The following is a 23,355-nucleotide window of genomic DNA, read 5'->3' on the forward strand; positions in this document are numbered from 1 at the left end:
GGGCACAAGTTTACCCGGAGTCTGATCTCTCGGCTCACATCTGCAACCTCTCATCTGGCCGACAGGAAAACCCCTCCGACAGGTCCGGGCACGTGCTCTCAATAGCAGCAGCAACAGCAGCAGCGGAGAGGCGCACAGTGGGTCCGCAGAGGCAGAACTGGCGTCTCCTGCCTGCGCCGTCCGGCCGCCCCGGGTCTGGGGCTCGGGCGGGGTGGGGGCGGCGGGAGGGCAGCTCCGCGGGGCTTCGCGCCATGACATCAGCCCTGCTGTGGTGCAGTGTGCAAAGCCCACTGGTTGGCGTGGCCCGGGACACGCCTTCCCCCGAGCGGAACAAAACGGGGCGCGGGCCGGGCGCACCCAGCCGCCACTTCCGAGAACGTTCCCACCCGCGCGCCGCGCAGCCAGCTGCCAGGTGAGTGCGCCCCGCCCGGTGCCTCCGCGCGCTCCCGGCCCCGCGCTGCACCCCCGCGGCGCCGGCCCGACCTCCCGGCCGCCGCGGCCCCACCACTTTGCTGGAAAGCAAAGTGGTGCGGCCGGGGGGGCCGTCGCGGGCCGCGGAGTGGGAGAAGCGGCCACACTTAGCCGGAGCGGCGCTTCCCTTTCCAGGAGGCGCTGGGTGCCTCCCGGCTCGGGGCTTCCTGGCACAAACGGTTCCTGCGTGCGCCTGACCCTGGGTGGCCGGGCTCCCCCACCGCCCGCAGGTCTGGCAGCAGAACAATCAGCGATTCTGCGCGCCACTGACGCTCATTGTACGGCAGGGGGATGAGGGCATCCGTGCCACCCCTTCCCTCACCCTCCTGCTCCGGGAGGAGAACGTGCCGGGGGTGGGGTGGAGGAATCATCTGGCTTCAGGGCCCAGCCTGGGGCATCTGTGCCCTGAGCGCAGGTGCGAGTTTTCACTCTTCTTAAGGAGCCAGATGGAAACGGCAACATTTCGCCTGCCCCCACCCCAAGTCTTGGTGCCAGGTGGGGACGATTTATGCCCACCGTCAGTGTTTTGTGGCCTCAGTCCTTGAAGGCTGGGGAGCAAGAAAGGAGCTGGTGTTGGGCATATTTAAAGCAAGTTGCAAGATGTTACCCCACAAGCAACCTCTGAAGCAGGTGGTGTGTCCACACTCACAGGCGGGGTGGGGTGGGGGTAGATATCCTGCATGCTCTTGATCCCTGTGCTGTTGTAAGCTAACCAGGACCTGGGTCTAGGCTGGGAGGAGTAGCTTGGGCTTGGCCCCTCCCTAGAGGCCTGAGGTCCAGCCATCCACCCTGCTGCTCCCGTTGGTGGGGGGCGGGGGGTGGTGGTGAATGAATGGGCAGGCCCTTCCCTCCCTGACAGGGCTCAGCACTGGGATCCAGTGGCAGTGACACTAAGGAGACCCACTGGGCTCTGGGTAGAAAGTGAGTCATGAAGAGGCAGCCTGGAATCTCCGTGAGAGATTGCTTGGAAGGCAGACTGGCTCAGCCTTGACAGATCTGCCACTCAATATACTGGTGACCTTGGACAAGTGACTTAACTTCTCAATGCCTAGTTTCTTTTGGGAAGGGTACTTTGGGAGGTATTGCGCAGACCTGGAATACGGTGAGGCTCCATTACTGTCTTCTGTCTTGTCTTCCCCTTTCCTTCCCAGAAGCTAAGGAGGCTGGAAGTGCTGGCCATGTCTGTCATCTCAGAGGGCAGGTTGGGGATTTCTCCTGGGGTTCGGGGACAAGGGTCCCCTAGCTTTCGCTCAACAGGTGCCTCCTGACTCTCCAGCCGGGCTCTGACTCAGGAGCCCAGGGTCTCCTCTTCAAAGGGAGACTGTCCTCAGTCCTCAGCCGCTTTCAGGCAGCTTCTGTCCCATCCCAGCTGAATGCAGCCTTGCATTGCTCACAGCTTCCCAGGGAATGACCCTTTGCCTCGGGGAGGATATCCGGGGTGGGGACAGTCAGACCGGGCAGGAAGTTTATCCCGATGAGGGTGTGGTGTGGGCTACACAAGGGGGAGGGGGACACTGCCCAGGCCAAAGTGTCTGGGGGGACGGGATGCAGGAGAGAAGCTGAAGAGCAGGCCCGCTGGCTAATAAGGTGTGGGAAATGGGGGTGCCACAAGTTTTGCCTCTGGTCTGCCCTGGCCCCGGGGGTTTCCTTTCTCAATTGTAAACATCTGCATCTGGACCCTAGCGTCCTCACTGGAGTAGAGTGGTAGCCTGGGAGTGTGGTGTGGATACTCGGTTGGCGGTCAGCAAACATTTGGTGAACCAACGGGGTAGATACAGGCTATTAGTTGCCCTACTGGACAAACAGTTAGCAGCCAGTTTTTCCCTGTGAGCATTACTGAGGACCAGGCGAGGGGAAAAAAAGATAGTTTTTATTTTCCTGTGGCTCTCCTGGTGGTGAAAACAAATTGAGAAGGCTTTAAAAAAAAAACACACAATTTTTTTAATGTTTATTTTTGACAGAGAAAGAGAGAGAGTATGAGCAAGAGAGGGCAGAGAGAGAGGGAGACACAGAATCCAAAGTAGGCTCCAGGCTCTGAGCTGTCAGCACAGAGCCTGACGCGGGGCTGGAACTCACAAACCATGAATTTGTGACCTGAGCCGAAGTCGGATGCTTAACCGACAGAGCCTCCCAAGCGCCCCTGGGAAGGCTGTGTTGATAGGCTGCCAAGGTTTTAAATAGTTTTGTAAGCCCAGCTTATTGTGAAAAGTAGGTTTGCTTGAGGACTGAAGAGTCCTGCATTATACATTTTTACATATTTATTTATTTTCGAGAGAGGCAGGGGAGGGGCAGAAAGAGGGAGAGAGAATCTCAAGCAGGCTCTGCGCTGTCAGCACAGAGCCCAACATGAGCCTCGAGCTCACAAACTGTGAGATCATCACCTGAGCTGAAATCGAGAGTCAGACCCTTAACCCACTGAGCCACCCAAGTGCCCCCTGCATTTTACATTTTGAGGTGTAGTAAGAACTTCTAAACAAAGAATTGCCAGGGAGAACAAAAGGACCTTTCCTCCAAGTCAACCATCTGCCATTACTTGGGCATCTTGCTAAATATCTAAAATTGAGTCATAAAATTGAACAAGAAGTATTAGCGTTGACCTTCCTTTAAGGTAATAGTAAGCAGATATCTGCACTTACCATGCACCAGAGACTGGCCTAAATCCTTCCTGTGTATTATCTTGAACAATCTATGAACAATCCGATGCTCCCCATTTTAGAGATGAAGAAACTGAGGCTCAGGAGTGATAAGTAACTTGCCCAGTACTACAGCTGGTCAGCTATGGAGTTACCATTCAAAGATAGGCCAACTCTTTCCATGCTCAGTCACTTTATTATTCCTCTTTGCTCCCGTTACATTCCCAATTTCTAAATCAGTTTACTAGGGCAATCGATATCTGCCATTTGTGAAACACACGTGCTTTATACAAAGTGCTTTGCTGTGGCTTATAAAGTACTTAAGGAAGATATGGCTTTGCCATTATGAACGTGAATGGAGGCAGGGTTAGAACTCATGACCTCTAGGTTTCTGCTGCACGGCCAGGGAAGAGAGGGCGCCCCTGGATGTTAGGTGTCAGGTCTGGTGGATATGCTTTTACCAGGTCTGATGTGTGTTTGAATTTCCAGGCCAGGTTTCCAGGAAAGAAAGGAAGCCTGGAAAAGAGACTGCTTGAGAAAAAGGCACACACACATACACACACGCAGAGTAACTAGCTGTGGGTAGGGAGAGCAGGGAGGGGGTTGCTGGGTACCAGAGGCTTTGCCTGTGGTTTCCAGTCGTCAGGAATTTCTATGGAAATGACGTGGCTGTACTACGCAGCTCCCCAGGAATTCGTCTGACGTGGGCATTGAGTAATTCCCATGTATGGTAAAGTGTGTAAATACTGAGGCGGCTAGCATTTCCAGACGCTGGTATTTCCAGTGCTTCCCCAGGGCCAGAAAGGCAGCGTCTGACTCCTCAACAGTAACAAAGGAGGAAGAAATAGAAGGTTTGCAGCTGGAGCACAGGCTCGGCCCCAACCAGGCGACAGGACCCTCCTCCCTCCTCTCCAGTGTGCCTGGTGCTCTTTATGCAGAGCTGGGCGGGGGGGGGGGGGGGGGGGGGGGGGGGGGGGGGGGGGGGATGGAGCCTCCTGCGAAGTCAGCTGCAGACAACCTGTTTTTATAAGGTCCAAGTGCTAATTTGTCTTTGCTTTTTAAAATTCAATCCAAGAAAAATCAGTCAGACCTTTCAGCGTGGGACGACCAGTTGTTACCACTCTGCATTGACATCATTCCAGAAAAGAACCAGAGAAACTTGATCCGTTGACTAGTCTGTGAGACCTTATTATAATATAAGATTTCTTGTAGTAGTTTTGAAATATTAAAAAAAAAAATCATAGACCTCCCCCTCCTTCTTTTATTGACCTTCAGGTTTCTAAACTCCGCAGGGGGAAGACATCTACTATAAGAGGCATTAAGAGACAAGCAGGAAGAGACATAACACTGTACTTGTCAGCTCAGTCACACAAGGGCCATGAGAAGGGAACACTCCTAGCACAGGGAGAGAGCTGAGCTGGAATGACGGTCAAGTCCCAGGGTTCCACGGGGCCAGGAGTCACCAGAGCTCAAAGATCCTGCCACGTGCAGAGAGGTGGGCCATGTGCAGGTCTGTGAAGACATCATGTAGCGGGCGGTGTGAAGCTGGGGGCAAGTTTGCGGGTTCTTTAAATTATTTGTTTTTAATTTTTAAGTTTATTTATTTATTTTGAGAGAGGGAGCAAGTAGGGTAGGGGCAGAGAGAGAGAGAGAGAGAGAGAGAGGGAGAGAGAGGGAGAGAGAGGGAGAGAGAGGGAGAGAGAGAATCTCAAGCAGGCTCCGCACAGAGCCCGATGCGGGGCCTGAACTCACTAACCGCGAGATCCTGACCTGAGCTGAAATCAAGAGCCGGACGCTTCACCGACTGAGCCACCCAGGCGCCCAAGTTTGTGGCTTTTTTTTTTTTTTTAATCGGCCATTCCTCCCCCTCCCAGTGACCATTATTGTCGGGGGAAGTCTATTTCCTGGGCTTTTGGGTGCCAGCTCTTAAGACATGGGTTCTGAACCCTGATCAACATGGCCCTGCCTCCTTCCCTCTTTCTCCTTGGCTGCTCTCCTGACGGGGCATGGAAGAAGAGGCTGAGCTACAGGACTGGAAAGGGTGACAGCTCTCCCCTGTACCTGGCCAAGTACCACAAAGCTCAGGTAATACGAGCAGTGCATTTCTAATTAGACGAACACCTGACAGGTCTCTACCAGACCGAGTGGGTGGGGACCTGAGCTCTGTGGCCAAAAGTCGCTCTTTGACCCTAGGGAAAAAGACATTTTTGGAATGGGAGAGATGGGATTTTTCCACTGGACGAATAAAGACATGGGATGGTTTGTCAAATCACGGTTTGACGAGAGGAGGCTTTCCCTCAGACACTTGTGGCCGGTGGCTGAGGATTATCCATCTCTGAGATGGTTCCTTGGACTTCACACATGACCACGCTGAACCCATCACCTCATCCCAACTTTCATGACGTGTATGAACATGAGCGTCTATGCCTTACATCTGCTTCTTTCTCTCTTGCTATGCAAGTCGCCATCTTGAATCCCTCCTCTCAAGATTGAGGATCTGGATACAGCTCTTAATGGGACAACTAGATAGAAAGGTGTGGACAGTTAGCTGCTTATCAGAAGAGGCCAACCCTTGGCTTCTAGCTTCCAGCCGGCCCTAAGGATCCTGACATTTCAGGTAAAGAGCTGACCAGATATTTCTAGCCATTCAGCAGAAAATTCAAGGCCTATTCTCTGTTGAGATGATCAACGTAGTGAAAAAGGGCAAACCAGAACACAGACTGCAATTGCCAGTGGGAATGTAACTCTCTGGAGGGCACCCGCTGTAAACTCGCCAGGTGGATAATGGGATTACAGAAGATAGCAATGATTCTTGAACACCCAGAACAATATACAAAAGAGCTTGATACAAAGACACAAGTCTCTGCTTGCATCTCAGGCAGCCAGGGGGAACTAGATCCCAAAGAAGGGCAAGTCACTTGTCTCCTTTACTGGGCTGACAGATCAGCCAGGAATCCGTGGTCCCCATTTGGCATGTTCTTGCTCAAGCGTTGCTCCCTCCAGATGTGGGCTAGCTTGGAAGGACGGTAGACGTCTGGCCCCACAGCTGGTGTCAAGCTTGCCTGGGCCGGTCCTGTCAGTGGTGATCAGAGGACCGAGGACTTAATGGTATGCCTGGCCCCCTGCCATCACTTCCATATATTTTCATCATTCCTCCGAGCAGCGATTTTAGGGAGCCCATGTATGGTTCAAGTCAGAGACTAGCAAGTTGAAGCTCGGAGAGGAAAGTAAGTTGCTCAAGATCCTTCAACTATAAAGGGATGGAGTGCAGACCCACTTTTCTAACTATTGAACTCTCCCACCTGAACTCTGACCTCGTGAACTTGCCTCCTCAGAGTCTCCCATAGTGCCTCTTGACAGCCAGAACTAGGAAGGCAATTGAGAAGCAGCTAGGTGTCCTCCTAAGCACCCCAGAAACTCTGAGAAACAGGTTTCCTTTTAAGGCCACTTGGCCTCCTGATAGATAGCTGGAATTTGGCTGTTGGAAAGAAGGGGCCGAGCAGGAGGGCGGGGGTGGAGTGAAGAGTGCTCCCTGCCTCTTGTAGGGAGGGAGGTGGCCAGGGCTCCCTCCAGCTGAGACTTCCCCACGGCAAGTCCCCTGGAGGGGTCCTCATGTGGACAGAGGGGATGGGGAGCCCATCCACAGGGGTGGTCTGGGACCCTTCCAGTTAGTGAACCATCATTGTTTTTCATCCCGAGGTTCTAGAGCCCTTGTCCCTTCACTGGGCTCCTGAGAGGAGAGCCCCCAGCCAAATGGCCAGGCTCAAAGGAATGGCGCAGGCATCCCGGGCAGATTTTCCTCATTGGCAGGGCCTTGGGTTTCACCCATTCTCCGCCCATGTTCCTGTTTCCCTGGGGCCCTGCTGGAGAACAAGGAGAGGCCTGTATGGAGCTGTGGGTCTCCCCCAGAGGGAGAAGGGCTTTGTGTCTGGAAACAAAACACTGTTTGGAACTGGCTCTCAACCACATGGTTAGGGGAACTTTCCTCCTTCAGGAGTATTCCTAGGGGCATGGAGCGTATCCCTTGCTGGTTCAGGAGGTTGGAAAGGGAGGAGAGAGCCACGCGTTGGGGTACTGTATGCCTACTGTGAGCAGGCACACTGAAATACGATGGGGCATCAGCATGACAGCTGGGGAGGCAGAGGACTCAGAAGTAGCTAAACCCGCATTAGAATCCTAGTCCTGTCTCTTCCAGATGAGTCACTGCTAGCAAGTGCCTAATTTCTCTGAGCCTTGCTTTCCGTATCTATAAGGTAGGCACGTATTCCCCATCTCCAGGTGGGGAAGAATGAGATGATTTATGTAACCTGGTGCATAATAAGCATGCAGTCAATGGCAGGCTGTCATTTGGGGTGCCCTAGCTGCAGGAGTTCTCTGGGGGTGACATCTAGTCCCTTAGTCAGAGGCAGAAGAGAATCTGTGTGGCTCCGTACGAACAGGCACGTTTTCCCCAGAAGCTTCCCAAGCAGAGCCCCCCTCGCATGTCACTGCAGGTGTTTGAAGCAGCCCTCGCAGGAGAACGGAATGGCTGTGGTTGGCCACTCTGTGCACAGGCATTGATGGAACACTTCCCACAGGCCAGGTCCGGCGCTGGGCATTCTGGGGGCGGAACCCAGTGATTGTATCACCAACCCTGATCATTTGGGAGGTATGGTAACAGGAGACAGCTGGAAAAGGAAGTGGAGACCATGCAGGGGAGAACCTCAGTGTGAGGGGAGTGATTATTCTCAGGCAGCGGGGAGTCACTGATGGCTTTTGAGCAGGGGGAGCCTCCACAAAAATGATCTGGCAGCTGCTTGGGAATGGAATAGGAAAGAGATTCCAGAAGCAGCAAGGCCATCATTGCTGTCTCCCTGGGGCTGCATTCAATTTTAAAGTAACTTAAACGACAGAGGGAATTTGTTGGTTTGTTTAACTGGAAAATTCAGAGATAGATTGAACTTTAAGTTTGGCTGAATTTGGTGGCTTAATGATGTCATTACAGACTCGGTTTCTTTTTCTTTCGTCTCTCAGCTCTGTCTTCCCTGCTGTCAGCTTCATTCTGAGACTGTTTGTCCCCCTTGGGACAACGACCTCAGAGCCCCTTGCTCCCTGTCCTCACTGGGGGGAAGAGGGACTTGCTTCCAGGAAGTTTTCTCCGAAGATCGGGATGCTTTTTCCTCCAGAGCCCCCAGAACTGTCTTCTCCCATCTTATTGGCTTGAAATGTATAGCTGGCCCACCTTTAAGCCAATAGCCTTGGCTGCTTAGGTTAGATCCAGGCCATGTGCCATGGCTGAAAATTGGGATAGTTGCCAAGAAACAGGTGAATATAGCATGGTGTCTTCTTCAAAGGGGATGGGCTGCGTGAGGGAGAGGTGAGTAGGCTGAGTTAGGGTGCTGGGAAGAGGGCTGGAGAGGAGAGAGCCTATAGGGTCAGCACAGGTTTTGGGGGTGAGTGGGCAAAGGGGAGCATAGAGTGGGGTGCAGCTAAAGGAGGGGGAAGAACCCACCGATATTCTCGGGTGTGGGATAATTCTTCTGTGATGGAGAGAATGGTTGTGGCAGCACGTGCAAAAAATGGAAAAGTCGAGAAAAAGAACAAGTGTGAGAAAAGGCAATGGGTTCAGGTCACGCACGTTGAAACTAGGGTACTCCTGGACCATCCAGGCAGAGATACTCACCTGAACTCAGTCAGATGGACGAGACTGGGCTCAGAGGAGAGGCCGAGGCCAGAGATGTATGGACGTCCTTGGCATGAAAGGACGGCAAATGCGGTGGGGCCATAGGAGATTGGGGAGAGAAGGGGCCAGGTTGGGACCAGAGGAAACCCCAGCTTTTAGGATGTGGGAGGACAAAGCAGGGGGGAATGAAATGTGTCTGTCTCCTCCGCTGGGACAAAACCTTGCTGAAAATCCCTGTGATCATTGTGATATTTGAGCCCCAGTGACAGTGATGAGCCAGCACCACCAACACCCCTTTGCCCACCTTAAGCCCTGCTTATCAGCCTGCACACATTTACTGAGTACCTCTACTGGGTCCCAGGCTCTGCAGAAATGCCCCAAGAGAACTTGGCCCTAGGGCATCCTTCGCTCATTCCTCTGCTACTTATAGAACACCTATATGAACACCTGTATGCCAGGTGCTGTGTAGGGTGTGGGACTCCGTTGTGAGCACGACCTAGACCTTCTTGTTGAGCTGAGGCCTATGTCCACAGTCAAGTGGGAAGCTCTCCAGCAGTGGAAACCATGTCTTCCTCTGTCCTTGACATTGATTCTTGCTGTCGGCACAAGTCCTGCTACCGGGGCTCTGGATAACTCATCCCTGTTTTCAGCATTTCCTGATAGGCTCCTGGTGAGTTTTCTCCTTAGGCGTCTTTGTGTCCTGAGGCAACAGCCCCCTCTGGCCCCGTCCCCCCTTCATTTCCTAACACGCTGCATTATCCTATACGCACCCCATCCTGGGCTACCTTGTCACCCATCTTCTACCCACAGTCGCCCGTGCCTTGCACGGGAACCCGCCCTCCATGAACTTCTGTCAAGAAAGGGAAAGGGGTCCGGCGTGCCTGGGTGATTCAGTCGGTTAAGCGTCTGGCTTCAGCTCAGGTCATGATCTCGTAGTCCATGAGTTCAAGCCCCATGTAGGGCTCTGTGCGGACGGCTCAGACAGAGCCTGGAGCCTGCTTTGGATTCTGTCTCCCTCTCTCTGCCCCTCCTCCGTTCTTACTCTGTCTCTCTCTCAAAAATAAATAAACATTTAAAAATTTTTAAAGGAAAGCCAAAGGGTCATCTGCATCCTTCGGTCATACGTCTGAGTGAGGGAGTGAAATGGAAGGAGAGAAGCTGATCCCATCAGCCAAAGGGGATCCAGGCTCTCCAAACTTCTATGGCATTTACCTTCTGTGCTGCTTTCTGGGGCATCAGGTACCCACTGGCACCAGGCCTGTCCTGCAGTCTTGGGCTTCTGAGTTAATAATAATTAGTGAATGCCAACTCTAGGCCAGCCCCTGTGACATGCCCTACCTCATTTGATCCCCAGAAATAATCTGTGAAATAGCTTTTGTTTTTCTCCTCATTTTACACGCAGAAATCAAAGTTTAGAAAGACCAACTACCCAAAGACAGGGCCCCTGGATGGCTCAGTCGGTTAAGCATCCAACTCTTGATCGCAGCTCAGGTCTTGATCTCAGGGTCATGAGTTCAGGCCCCCCAGCTGGGCTCCATGCTGGGCATGAAACCTACTTTAAAAAATGGGGAGGGGTGGCAGGGGGAGAAAGACCAACTACACATAGCCAGTGAGTGGTGGGTTCAGAATTGGACCCACCCCGTCTGGCATCAGGACCTCAAGTCAGAACCAATACATAGAGCATCTCAGAGCTGGTCTCGAGCTGCCTGCTTTGGACTCATCTGGGGTGCTTATTAAAAACCCAGATTCCTGTACTTCATTTGGGGTCTGGTGTGGCGCTGGTCAATCTGATTTCACAGAAGCCCCCGCCCCCCGCACCCCTGATCCTAATGGGCCTAAAACTTGAGAACTATGCCCTGTGTGCTACCTCCTACTTAAAATTTTCTCTGGGTTTTTTGGTGAGCTATATCATACACATAAAGGAGCATATAAAGCCTTCATGTATAGTTCAAAGAATAATTATAAAGTGCCCATATGGCAACCACCCAGGTTAAGGGGTGCCTTAGCAGCCCCTCTGGAGACCCCCAAGATGGTTGTGGTCCTTTCCCTGTCTTAGAGGCACCAAATCTAAGATAAGAGTTTGTGATAATCATTCCCTTGTTTTTCTTTATAACTTCTCCACCCATGTGCTCATCTCTCAACAATATGAATTGTGTCTGCTTGTGAACCTTACACAAATGATTTGTGTTTTGTGAACTACAGTTTATCCACTTCTTTGGCTCGGGTGCATCTCTGTGAGATTTATTCCTGTTGATGCATGTAGCAGAGGGTTCAATTTATTGCAACTACAGCCTCCTAGAGCTGGTATTCTTATGCTTGTTTATACTGTTTATTTTTTTTTTAATTTTTTTTTAACTTTTTTTTTTTTTTTTTTTTTGAGACAGAGAGAGACAGAGCATGAACGGGGGAGGGGCAGAGAGAGAGGGAGACACAGAATTGGAAGCAGGCTCCAGGCTCTGAGCCATCAGCCCAGAGCCCGACACGGGGCTCGAACTCACGGACCGTGAGATCGTGACCTGAGCCGAAGTTGGACGCTTAACCGACTGAGCCACCCAGGCGCCCCTGTTTATTTTTTTTTTAATGTTTATTTACTTATTTTGAGAGAGAGAGGCAGAGAGAGAATCCCAAGCAGGCTCCACTCTGTCAGCTCAGAGCCAGATGTGGGGCTTGATCCCATGAACCGTGAGATCACGACCTGTGCTGAAATCGGGAATCGGGCACTTAACCCCCTGAGCCAGCCAGGTGCCCCTGCTGCTTATTTATGCTGTTTAGTGCCTGGCACAGGCTGAAAGTCAATGGTTGCTCAGTGCACATCTGTTGATGGCTCTGGGGCAAAAAGCCAGGAGGAAGGGGGCCAGGGCTGGGTGCCCCCACAGGTGCTCCGCTCCCCCTCTTTCTGTCCTCGGTCTGCCTGTGGCTCTTCTGTCATGGGCAATCTGTGTTTCCATCTCCCCGTAAAACTAATTCCCGTTTCTGTGTCCCGTTTCAGAATGCCGAACTGGGGTGGAGGCAAGAAATGTGGGGTGTGCCAGAAGACGGTTTACTTTGCGGAAGAGGTTCAGTGTGAAGGCAGTAGCTTCCATAAATCTTGCTTCCTGTGCAGTGAGTACGCGCCCCGGGCCCTGCTGTCGTTGTCGTGGGGACTGGGTCTGGGCCCGCCCCCACAGGCTGGGCCTGTCAACACCCCAGGGAACTGGCCCCATGGGATGTAAACAGCTTGACATTTGGCTGGAGCGCAGCTGGGGAGGGAAACACTTAAGGGCCTCTTTGTTCCGCTCAGAAGCTGCTTTCTAAGGGGACGGGCTGGCCAGAGCTGGCGGGGGTGGCAGCCGCTGGGGGGCTGGGAGCCAAGCTTTCAGACTTGGTTAGGGAAACTTTCCACTCTGCTTTCTCCTCTTTCTCTCCCTGCCACAATGCCATCATTGAAGAGGAAAACATAAAAGTTTTACCCAAATTATCCCTTGTTAAGAGGCTGCAATTTTATGGGGACACCCGAGTCTGGGAGAAGAACTGAGTTCTCCCTTCTTCCGCCCCCTTCTGAGCCTGCCTGGTCACTTCCCTCACCTCCCATTTTGCTCCAACAGACTGGGATAAGAGGAAGACAGATCAGGCAGGCAGGCAGATCTTTTGGTATCCTCTCCCAGTAACCCAGAGCAAGAGTGGCTCGAATCACAAGCCTGTATGAGTCCGGATCCTGACCCCGACGGTGTTTTCAGAGCACCCAGGAAGCAGTGCCTCAGGGAGGCGCCCCCCCCCCCCCCCATTTCTAAATGACTCAGTTCACTGTGATCAGAACAGAGGGTCTGGGTCAGAGGAAGAGGTATTTTCAGCGACACGAGTTTTCCTTGAGGGCAGACAAGAGTGGGAGGCAATGGAATGTCTTAGTTAAGCCCTGGGTTTTTTCAGCCAGTCGGCCAGAGTTCTAATCTGAATTCAGTTTTGGTTATCTGGGTGGTGATGGGCAAGTTACTCAGTTTCTCTTTGGGTTGAGTTGCCTCATGGTGACAGGGGAGCTAATAATACTTATCTCACGGGGTTGTTGCGAGAATGAAAAGATAGAAGCTTGGAAAACCAAGTCCTTACCGCAATCGATACATGATAGGCACTGCCCCGGACGTGCACGCGGTGCCTATGGGACTGCAGGCAATGTGGTGTGATGGCCTCACAGGGCGCTGAAGTCCCACCCCACCTGAGAGATCCAGAAAAGGGGTCCCGTCCATCCTACATCGCATGGAGCACAGTTGGGGGTGGGTGTCTGTGGCCCCTCTGTTCCCAGGTGATTTGTGGTCCAGAGTAGGAGCCAGATGGGCCAAGGGCCGCCTGGTCACGGGATGTTCACCAGATCTCTACCTGCTGCTGGGCGACTCAGCCGGAAGCCACCCAGCACAGGGCAGCAGGGGCCCACACCCTGCGCAGCCAGCCACAGGGGCAGCCGGAGGGCTGTGTCTGATGAATGGGAGTAAAGGAGCCCTGGTGGGGCCTAGTTGGCCTCTAGCCCGCAGAGGAGGCCGCAGACAGCCGCATCTCGTTATCAGCAGTTCCCTGCACTTAGGAATTTTCAAGCCGTTTATTTTTTCAGAAGGAATAAGCGGGCTCAGCATTGGCTAGGAAAGAGGGTCTGGGCTGCTGGGGTCCATAGGGCTTCTGTCTTTGCTCTCAAATGTTGCTTAATCACTAGAAGCGGCCAGCTGAGAGGCCTCAGTCCTGCCTGTGGAGGAGTGGCTGTTAGTTGCGGTTGAGGGAAGTCAGGAATTTAGGGGGTGGCATAGGAGGAAGGGAACAGGCCTGGGGCAGGGTGTGAGGGGGTGTTGAGGACTAGAAACAGTTGTGGAAAGTCAGGCCGGGGAGCAGGGCTGGGAGGGGGTGTTGTGAAAGTAACAGCCAGAGGGAAGGATCTTACGTCTGCCTGGGGTCTCAGGGCCTGCACGGTTCTTAGTATCTGAGCCCAAAGAGGTTCCGGCAATCAGGTGTCTCCACAACTTGCTTATTCCTGGTGCCAGAACAGCATTTTGCACATTTGTTTATGATTGGAAGGAGCGTCACTTCTCTCTTCCAGAGAAGTGGGTGTGAAGTGTCCAGGTTGAATTCAAGAACTCAGAATAACCCTCGGAGAATCAAAGGACCTTCCTTCCTAAGTTTCTTCTGAAGGCTCTTTCCTTCCTAAGGCTAGCAGAGTATGGGCCTGGGGGGCGTTAAGGGCCACAGTCCCTTTGCTGGCTGGGCCTCTGACCATTTGGGTCCTTGGCTGTGGCTTCTACTCAGCGTGGCACCTACGTTCCCTTTCCTGAGGGCCTGGGACAGACAGGAGGAAGACAGGATGATGATGTAATAAGAGTCGGGGAGAATGGCTTCCACCCTGGGCTTGGCCTCTGACCTGAAAGCAGGGACAGAGAGGGTCTAGTATACACCTGTGGTCTTGGCAGGGGTGGCCAGTTCCTGTTAGCAGGCGGGAGAGCTCGGTTCTGCAGCTGTGGTTCGGCCCGAGGCTGTGTGGCCTTCTCTGAGCTGTAACCAACTCCCTCGTGGGCAGGGCAGGGTTGAACAGCCAGCCCTGTGGAACAGTGGACCTGGTCTGACCTAACCCCATGGTGGTGAGTGATAGAATTGGGCTGTTTCCCAGAACCGCAGAGCATAGGGGAAGCTCAGAGGAACCCTGCACGCCCTCTGACACCAGCATCTCCTCGCCTGCAGCTGAAATTTCGGGTCGGTTTTCACCCGCTTGGTCCCACATGCTTGGCCTACCTGAAGGGGGTCTCGGGCAGGCAGAAAATAGCCAGATATGGAAATCAGGTTTGGTTCTGACCCAGCCCTGCTTCTGGCCAATTCTGTGAGCTTAAACTTCTTTGTGGGCCTTGGTTTTCCTTCCAGAGAGAATCCCTCTCTGTTTTGGGGTGGGGTGAGGGGCTCCGACCTCTCACCTGTGGCTTGCCTCTTGCCCATATTTCAAAACAGCATCACCAAAAAGGCCTCACCAAGCCTGTGGCATCTGGAAGGACATTTTCCCAACAGGTGCATCACTCACCACAACTAAGTCTTTTTTTTATCTTAACACTTGGTAGAAATTTAGTTAGGCCTCCATTCAAAATTCCCTTTGAGTCTTTGGTGGAGCCTCCAGGTGACCAGACTATATTGCCCGCATGGAGGTGGAAGGGCAGAAGGTCTTGGGGAGAACAGAGCAGAGCAGAAACCCTCAGGGTGGTCTCGACTCTGGTTCTGGGGTTCTGGAAGTCAGGGCTCAGTTGGCCCTGCAGGGAGCCACCTGGAGGCTAACGACTTTGTAGGCCCCGCTGTCTCCTCTGGGCTGAGCTCCTGTGACTCCTGCTGGCGAGATGAGTCAAAATAGACCTCTGCTCCCCCAACTGACCTCGTCTCTGCTTTCTGCCTTTCCTCTGGTTTTGGAATTCCCAGTTCAACTTGGGTCTTACGGGAAGCAATTCCAGGCCGACTCCTGACTTCCTGCCCTAGAAGGGAATGTTGGAGCGTGCCGTTCTCTCTCCCTCCTTCCTGGGAGCCAAGCCCCAGGGGAGGTGGTGGGAAGTTCCATATATGGGCTGCCCAGAACACTGGAATGAGGTGGGAATGTCAAGGGCAAGACCAGAGGGTCCTTATTTAGTCTGAATTCTCCAACCTGGAGGGCAGGGTGAGAGAGGAGCTGGCAGAGGGCCCGACCCTTTAAAAGCCAGAGGATGGCAAGTTGCAAATTGCTGAGCTGAGAGCCTTCTCACAGGGAGGTGAGAGGCGTAGCTTCTCCAGTGGTTGCTGGAGGTCTCCCTCTTCAGGACATATTTGAGGATATGGTCCAGCTGGGCACACTGGACCGCCATACTTAAGGAACCTCATCGAACCAAATTAGCATTGTAGGATAAGACCTAAGCAAACAAAGTGAGGACAAGTCTCTTGAGAGAAGTAGGTGGAAGTTGGGAGCACATGATCTTTTGAGGCCTGGGCCTGTCCTCCCTCCTCCCTTGTGTCCCTGCAGTACTAACTTTATATATAATACTAGTAAAAGCACCCAACATTTATCATGTACCTCCTGCGTATGGGGTATTGTGCTAAGCACCCTACATGCAAGATCTTATTTAGTTCTCCCAACCACCTTTTGGGGTAGATATTATTGTCTGCGTTTACAAATGGAAACACCGAGGGCCACCTGGCTGGCTCAGTCAGGAGAGCATACCGCTCTTGATCTCAGGGTTGTGAGTTCGAGCCCCATGTTGGGTGTAGTGATTACTTAAAAAAAAAGAAACAAATAAACAAAAAAACCCAAACGGAGACCTGGAGGCTAGCAAGGCAAAATAACTTGCCCATCACATACAGGTCACACAGCTGCAAAGAGAGAGAGCTGAGATTTGATTCTGGGCAGTCTGACTGCACAGGGCCCCAGGCTCCACTTCATGGGCACAGGCCTCTTCTGAGATACACAGGAAGAGATATGAGACTCACAGGCTTTCTGAAGCTCATCCCTTTCCAATCTCCCATACCCCTGGGGTTAGGAATTCTTCCCCGAGTCTGACCTCAGTTCTCCTGTGGCAAACTGTTTTCTGAGATCAGCAACTCCAGATTTTGTTGTTGTGATTAGCATGACCCACATCTCACCCTAAAGCCCACCATGTTGGGTACTTAATAAATAGAAACCTGCTCTTCTGGGTGCATCACTTTGCCTGTGCTCCCCGCACCCCCAAGCATGCAGATTGTTTTTTTTTTTCAGGGTCACATTGCTGGGAGCAGGAAAACCCTGCCCTTCTTCTTCCTTTCTGTTTTCTTCTCTCCTGTTGGGACCCGTGGTCTCTTTGTCAAGAGCAGAGCGAAGGCCCTCAACACCTTTCCTGCGGCTTGGGGTCAGCCTAGGCTGTTGCCTCGCAACCTGGGGTGCACTGCCGCCTGGCGGGTGTGAAGGTGGAGAGGACGGAGGGGGGCACACGTGGGCTCCTGTGAGAGGTGGCTGGGCCAAAATTTCTAGAATTAGGCCGCACAGATCCCCTCCCTATTTCCTCCCAGCTCATTGGCCATCTGACCTCCATTTCCAGACTGCTCCTGAAAGATCAGGATATTAGTTATCAGAGGGCCAAGAGAGCTTCAATGGCAGGGGGCTTGCAGTGAGCAAGCAGCTCACCCCAGACCCGGCTCACCATAGTCACTTCCCTCCCCAGTGGTCTGCAAGAAGAATCTGGACAGCACCACTGTGGCTGTGCATGGTGAAGAGATCTACTGCAAGTCGTGCTATGGCAAGAAGTACGGGCCAAAAGGCTATGGCTACGGGCAGGGCGCAGGCACGCTGAGCACCGACAAGGGGGAGTCTCTGGGCATCAAGCACGAGGAGTGAGTACAAGAGTCTCACCACTTTTCCTTGGCTTCTGTCCTCCCAATCCCGGATCCTACACATCGTCAACCACTTTTGGTTAAGCAGCGGAAGGCTCAGAGAGCCCCTGATTTCCTTTTTTTTTTTTTAATTTTTTAAATGTTTGTTTATTTTTGACAGAGAGAGACAGAGCATGAGTAGGGGAGGGGCAGAGAGAGGGAGACACAGGATCTGAAGCAGGCTCCAGGCTCTGAGCTGTCAGCACAGAGCCTGACGTGGGGCTGAAACTCACAAACCGTGAGATCATGACCTGAGCCAAAGTCGGACGCTTAACCGACTGAGCCCCCCAGGTGCCCCAGAGACCCCCTGATTTCCAAGGTAGGACTAGAACATAGAACACCCCAATGAGCCAATGAGAGGAGCTGAGGGTCCAGCGGGGGAATAAAACAGGACAGGCTCCGCCCTGTATGGAGAGTGCCGCCTATATTTTTATCAGGGTTGGAGCTTAGAGGGGCCCCAAGAATTACTTTGTCTAATTTCCCCTTTTCTCTGAAGAGAAACCCCAGCCCAGGCTCAGTGGCTTGGCTGGGGGTCGCACAGCCAGTGTCTGAGCCAGACCTGGGTTCAGAAGCAGCACCATTGCCAGGCCAGTCTCATTCTCTCCGCCGTCTCTCGCCCACTGTCAGGGGAAGTTATCTCCCTTCCCTGGAAAGACTATAGGATTTCACTGGCACCCGCCGACCTCTGGCCTGCGGAAACAGTGGCTGTTGGCAGTCAGCCTGGCCAGCATCTTGACCTTGGGGGGAATGGACAGAAATGACAGATGAGTTAGCACATTTTAGCCAAGGTCATTGCCCCAGAGGGAGTGATTTGTCAGCAGATTTCTCCTGGAAAGACTCTGATAATAGGCAGGCTGCAGGCATGGGGACTGGAGGAGGGCAATTCTTAGCAAATGAGGTGCTAAATGATGCCAGTGTTTTAACTCAGTGACTGAGGGGAGTACAATGCCTCTGTGAAAATAGCATGGTGCTGAGCTTTGGTTTGTCCATCTGTAAAATGGGAGATGACCTTGGAGGCCCTGGCCGGGAGAGCTGCCCGCTACCTGGAGCGAGAGGAAGGCAGAGTCATGCCCACACAGGGCCAGCCGCACTCATGTTCCTCAGTGAAAGTCATCTCACCGCATGTCCTTCCCCACACAGGGCCCCTGGCCACAGGCCCACCACCAACCCTAATGCATCCAAGTTTGCCCAGAAGATTGGTGGCTCTGAGCGCTGCCCCCGATGCACCCAGGCAGTCTATGCTGCCGAGAAGGTGATCGGTGCCGGGAAGGTAAGGTGGCTTCTGGGGAGATGGGGTGCGGGGAGACGGGCTGGTGAGACACCTTCTTGAAATGTGAGTCCTAGAACTTTGTCCTAGAACGCTGACCCTGGCTTTGCTCTAGGGAGCCTGAGCACTGGGCTTTAACTCCCTCCCTTCTAGGGAAGGAGGAACCCTTTGTCCCTATGGGTGGCTTGTCTCTGTGCCTCTCCGTGTGCAAGGACCGAGGAAGGCACCTGTGGGCTCCTGGGAGGGGTGGCTTGGCCAGCATTCTTACTCCTGAGGAAAACAGGCCCGCCATGGATGGAATTGATTATTAAATGCTTAGGGGCAATTTATAGGGAGTTGTAAAGATCAATTTGCGTCTCTAGAGTTGGGGACCACAGCCCCCTAAAGGGTGCAGGGATGGGTTTCAAAGGAGCTACAAGCCCCCTAAAATTATATGCAAAATTTTGTAGGAACATGTCTGTCTCTGGGAAGAAGATCCATAGCTTTCATCAGATTTTCAAAATGATTTGTGATCCCCAAAGTATTAAGAACCACTCAAAAAATCTATATGCCTTCCATGTCATAAGTTGTAGACTCCAGGAAGCCCATCCGTGTACTCCCAGGGGAGAAACTTTCAAGGTTCAGGGCTGATCAGAGCCTCCTGGGAAGCTTTTGCAAACTATTTCTGACCACTACATATGCCCTTCCTCTGTGGACCCCCAGTCCAGGCCATGGTAAGAATCACTGTAGTGAGCCCGCATCCTAAGTGAGACAATCCCATCTCGCAGAGAGGCTGCAGTGGAGAAGAGGTGGGAGAATTGGCAGTCACAGAGTAGCGGTCAGAGAATCACAGAAGAGGCATCTTCAATATATGGCCAGAGAGGACTTTGGGACCTCCACGGGAAGCCCAGATGGAGGGGTGATGTGGCCAAGGCAAGAGCCTGTCTGCAACTCTTCTGGCTTTGGGTCTTGGCTTTCAAGCCATGAGGAAGGTGCCCGGGACCAACAGATGGGGAACTAACACTTGGGCTCCATCTAGACCTTAGCAGGCTGTCATTTTAACCCTGACAGTCCTGGTCGGAGATAGGTATCATTATCCCATTTTACAGATGAAGAAGCTGAGTGTCGGAAGCATTAAGTAATTTGCTCAGACCTTCTAGCGAGGCAGTGGCTAGGCTAGGAGTCAAGCCTGGGTCCATCTAACTCCAAAGCCCATGCTCTTACTACTGCCCACTCTGCTTTGGGCCGTCTAACCTCTTTGAACCCACTTCCACAGCTGTACAATGGGAAGGGATCATGAATCCTAGCACGATGACGATGAAGACCTTGGAACCTAGACAACCTGGTTTGAAACCTAGTTTAGCTGCTTACTAGGTGTGCGACTTTGGGCAAATCATTTCTCTCTTCTGAGCCTCAGCTCCGCATCTGTAAGGTGAAGCCAGTGATGATCCCTGACAAATAGAGTTGTTTTACACATTAAATGAGACAATGCACATTCAGGACCCAGTGCAGTGCCTGGGACGTGCTCAGTACACAGCGGCTATTGCTGTTAGGGTTATTACTATTATTACTGTTATTGTTTACTTTTGGGGATTGTTGTGAGGCCCAAATGAAGATCTTCGCACTGATTAAATGATATGAAAACAGGAGATATTAATCTTTTGTTAAGTTGGCATCTTTCCTGCTCACAGTGTCTCACTAGGAGATTAGAAAATTATGAAAACTAGCGAAAAATCCGTATGTGCATTACCTAGACAGGGTCTCTCAGTTAAGGCTGTAACTTCTAAGGGATAGGATAAGAGGATTTGGGGTTCAAGCAGAAAAGGTTGGGAGAAACTCCCACCTACCTCTCTTTGGCCTTGGCCAGGAAAGAACTATTGAGGAACAGGAGTGCTTTGGAGTGCTGAATGAATGAGCAAAAAAGGGTCAAGCTTACTTGGAGGGAGGGCTAGGCAATGAGGGGCGGGTGGTGGTCCGGATGCAATTCAGCCCTGCTCCAGCCTGGAGAGTTGGGGTAGCAGCCCCTGCTTTGCAGAGGAGGAGGCAAAGGCTGGGTGACCGCTGAGGTACACAGGGTGCTGGGAAGGAGACCAAGATCTGCGCTCCCCCACATCTCAGCTCTCTGGACCCTGCCGTCCCTGGAGCATGGAAGGTCTGGCAGCCAGGAAATCTGAGGGGATCCATTTTCCTTTCTCATTCTCCAGCCCAGGCTGTGCTGAGGGAGGCTCTTTGACCTTAAAAGGCTTTGTTTTGTCCTGCCTGCGTGCTGCCTGCCCCCAGCTTTCCTGGTTTTGCAGAGCTGTCCACACAGCAGTGGCTTAGCCTGCTCAGCTGTGGCTAATGGGAACAGGGTGCTGAGAAGTCTTCCTGTCTGTGCTGGCTCCCATCACTGTGTACAAACCTGAGCCGGCTTCTCCCCCAGCAGGCTGTTTGTTTGCCCTGTGTGGCCTCCAGGCTCCTCTTAGAACCACAGAGGGCTTTCTGCGGCCCTTGGAGAGACTGCACTTTTCAGGCCTTTCTCTGCTCAGATCAGCGTACTTCACAGACCCCCTTCTTCCAGAGTGATACTAGATATGATTGGTTCAGGGCCTCCTCTGGGCCAGGCCTGTGGCAGGCACGTACCCTGCTAAAGCCGTCTAGTCCCCAGAGCTACCTAGCAAGGGAGATACCACCAGCCCACTCTCCGCGAGGGGATGGCTTGTGGGTGCACAAGGCAGCCAGTTCTAGAACTTCAGAGGCTGGGCTGGTTCCGATGGATAGGACTTAACAATAGCCTGCGCTGTGGCCAGGCACCATATGTGAATATACGCAGATCTCTCATCCATCCTGCAAGGTAGGCAGGGGGGTGTCCCAGAGCAGGAAATGACAGAGACTGTGCAGCAGTAAGTGGCAATGTCAGGACGAGTCAGGAGCCCATGCCCACACTGCTAACCCACAGGCAGGTCCGGAGAAGGCTTGTCTGGCCCTGCCTGTGGAGAAACAGCTGCTACCTTGGTGGTGGTCCCGCCCCCTCACCTGCCCTTTGTGGTGCAGCTGGTGCCATTGCAACACTTCCTTGAAGATGGCATGAGGTAGTACGTGGTCCCTGGCCTGCTTCCTCCTCTGCCTGGCCCCCTAGGCCACATCCTCCCAGTGGTACCAGCTGAGCAGACTTCCGAAGGGTCTTGAGCCCTTCCTCGCTGCCGTCTTCATGTCAAGGGGGATGGGGCTGGGGGCGGAGGGGTAAGGGACACTCTAGCCCCTGGTGGCAGCGTTAACTCTTTCCTTCCCTACCCAGTCCTGGCATAAGTCCTGCTTCCGGTGTGCCAAGTGCGGCAAAGGCCTCGAGTCCACCACCCTGGCTGACAAGGATGGCGAGATTTACTGCAAAGGTGGGTGGTTGCACTTCTAATGCGAGGCCCAGAGGTCTGAGGGGGTAGGGGGCTAAGTAGTTATGCCCTTGCTAAATGTAAACCAATTCCTGGCCTCGGGGTCGATTGCAGAGCTTCTAGTATGACCCTTCACTTTACATAGGAGGAGACAAGCCAGAGGGCAAAAGTGACTTGGCCAGAGTCATATGGCCAATCGGGGCAGGATGGGACCAGAACCCGGCCTCCTAACTCCTAGTCCGATGCCCTTATAGCAGACAGTGCTCCAGTGGGAGGGCTGGGAGGTGTGGCCTGAGGGAGGAGGAGCCAGGCCTTACACTCACCCTACTCTCCACAGGATGCTACGCTAAAAACTTCGGACCCAAGGGCTTCGGCTTTGGGCAAGGAGCTGGGGCTTTGGTCCACTCTGAGTGAGGCTGCCGCCACCCACGCACGCTGCCCACTCCCGTGCTTTTCATCGCCTATCCTTCCCAGCAGCCTCGGCGACCTCCAGGATTCTTCCTCCCTCTCTTAGCCCTGCCACACATCACTAATGACCTGAACTTGGGTGCCTGGCCCCCTTTGGTTTGGAGTCTACCTGAGGTCCCACCCCTCTAAAGGGCTCCCTCTGCCTGGGATCTGATCCGTCACCAGAAGGAGACCTCAGTGTTTCAGTGTAGGTGGGACCCGACCCCTCCTCCTACACCCCGCCCCACAGTCGTCTGTTCTTGGCCTGTTAGGCTGAATGTCTGTCATCAACCTGCCAAGATCCCTGAGCCCACATCTCAGATCCCAGAGGAGCAGTAGGCCCAGTGGGGAGGGAAGCAGGACCATGATGGGGCAAAGGAAGTTTGTGGTTTATTGGATCCTGGAGATTCTCCTCTGTGGGTAAGAGGGTGGGCTTCTTGGTGTCCCTTAGAATAGGCCTGGGATGTCCCAGCTCCGGGAGTTATTAGGTGGATGCAGAAAGGCACAGAGAAAGGGCCATGGACTGTAGGAGCCACTTGCTTCTCTGGGCCTCTTGCCTCTGAGGCTCTGGGGACCTGGCGTCCTCCCCTTCCGGATGAGAGAACAACTTAGGTCTGAGAGCCCCAAAGTCAAGATGTGGTCTGACCTCCCCAGGAGTCTAGTTCCTTGTTTGACAGAAGCCCTAATGAAACACCCCCAACACATACTTTCATTTATCAATGGCCCCAACCTGAGGGTAAATAGCTCTGCCCCTACCCTTGGGTCCCGAGGCTATGGTGGCAGCTCCTCTTGTCACAGCACAGACCAGGCCAGTGCTCTGTTCTTACCACTCCTGCTTGACCCTCGGATGTGGAGGGAGGCACACACAGCCTCGGTCTTGATCTGGACACCCCTTCCCTGTGTGCCCAGTCCTCAGGACCCCACCTGCCGACTCGGGGCCTCGCCCCTTCCATCCCACCCTTCTCCAGGGACCCTTCCCCGGCCACATCACTCCCATCCCTTCCAGGCCCTCCCACTCAGGAGCAGCAGGAGGAAGGGGAGGGGCTGGGTCTCGCTGCTCCCAGTGACTGAAAGGACAACACTATATGGAGCTGTCACCTGGAAGGGCTGCAGGCATGAGCTGTATTCAAGCTGACTTCTCATCTGGTCAATAAAGCTCTTAGAACAGAA

At 53.2% G+C, this 23,355-nt stretch overlaps 1 protein-coding gene across 1 annotated transcript; it reads left to right on the plus strand.

Annotated features, from left to right (window-relative positions):
- The first annotated feature begins 252 nt into the window (after positions 1 to 252).
- On the plus strand, positions 253 to 23,355 carry CSRP1 (cysteine and glycine rich protein 1). Its single transcript, XM_027074679.2, has 6 exons — positions 253 to 412; positions 11,756 to 11,868; positions 16,917 to 17,085; positions 18,265 to 18,394; positions 21,648 to 21,741; positions 22,076 to 23,355. Exons 2-6 carry the CDS (start codon positions 11,757 to 11,759, stop codon positions 22,150 to 22,152), a joined length of 582 nt encoding a protein of 193 aa, XP_026930480.1. The 5' UTR covers positions 253 to 412; position 11,756; the 3' UTR covers positions 22,153 to 23,355.

This window comes from Acinonyx jubatus, chromosome E4, assembly GCF_027475565.1.
Source record: "Acinonyx jubatus isolate Ajub_Pintada_27869175 chromosome E4, VMU_Ajub_asm_v1.0, whole genome shotgun sequence".
In the NCBI taxonomy this organism is placed as follows: Eukaryota; Metazoa; Chordata; class Mammalia; order Carnivora; family Felidae; genus Acinonyx; species Acinonyx jubatus.

Bases quoted from the DNA above. Each gene is read 5' to 3' on its own strand.
- CSRP1 (XM_027074679.2), top strand. From the start codon at position 11,757: ATGCCGAACTGGGGTGGAGGCAAGAAATGTGGGGTGTGCCAGAAGACG. The intron at 17,086-18,264 runs GTGAGTACAAGA...TTCCCCACACAG, and splicing joins CTGGGCATCAAGCACGAGGA to GGCCCCTGGCCACAGGCCCA. The intron at 21,742-22,075 runs GTGGGTGGTTGC...TACTCTCCACAG, and splicing joins TGGCGAGATTTACTGCAAAG to GATGCTACGCTAAAAACTTC.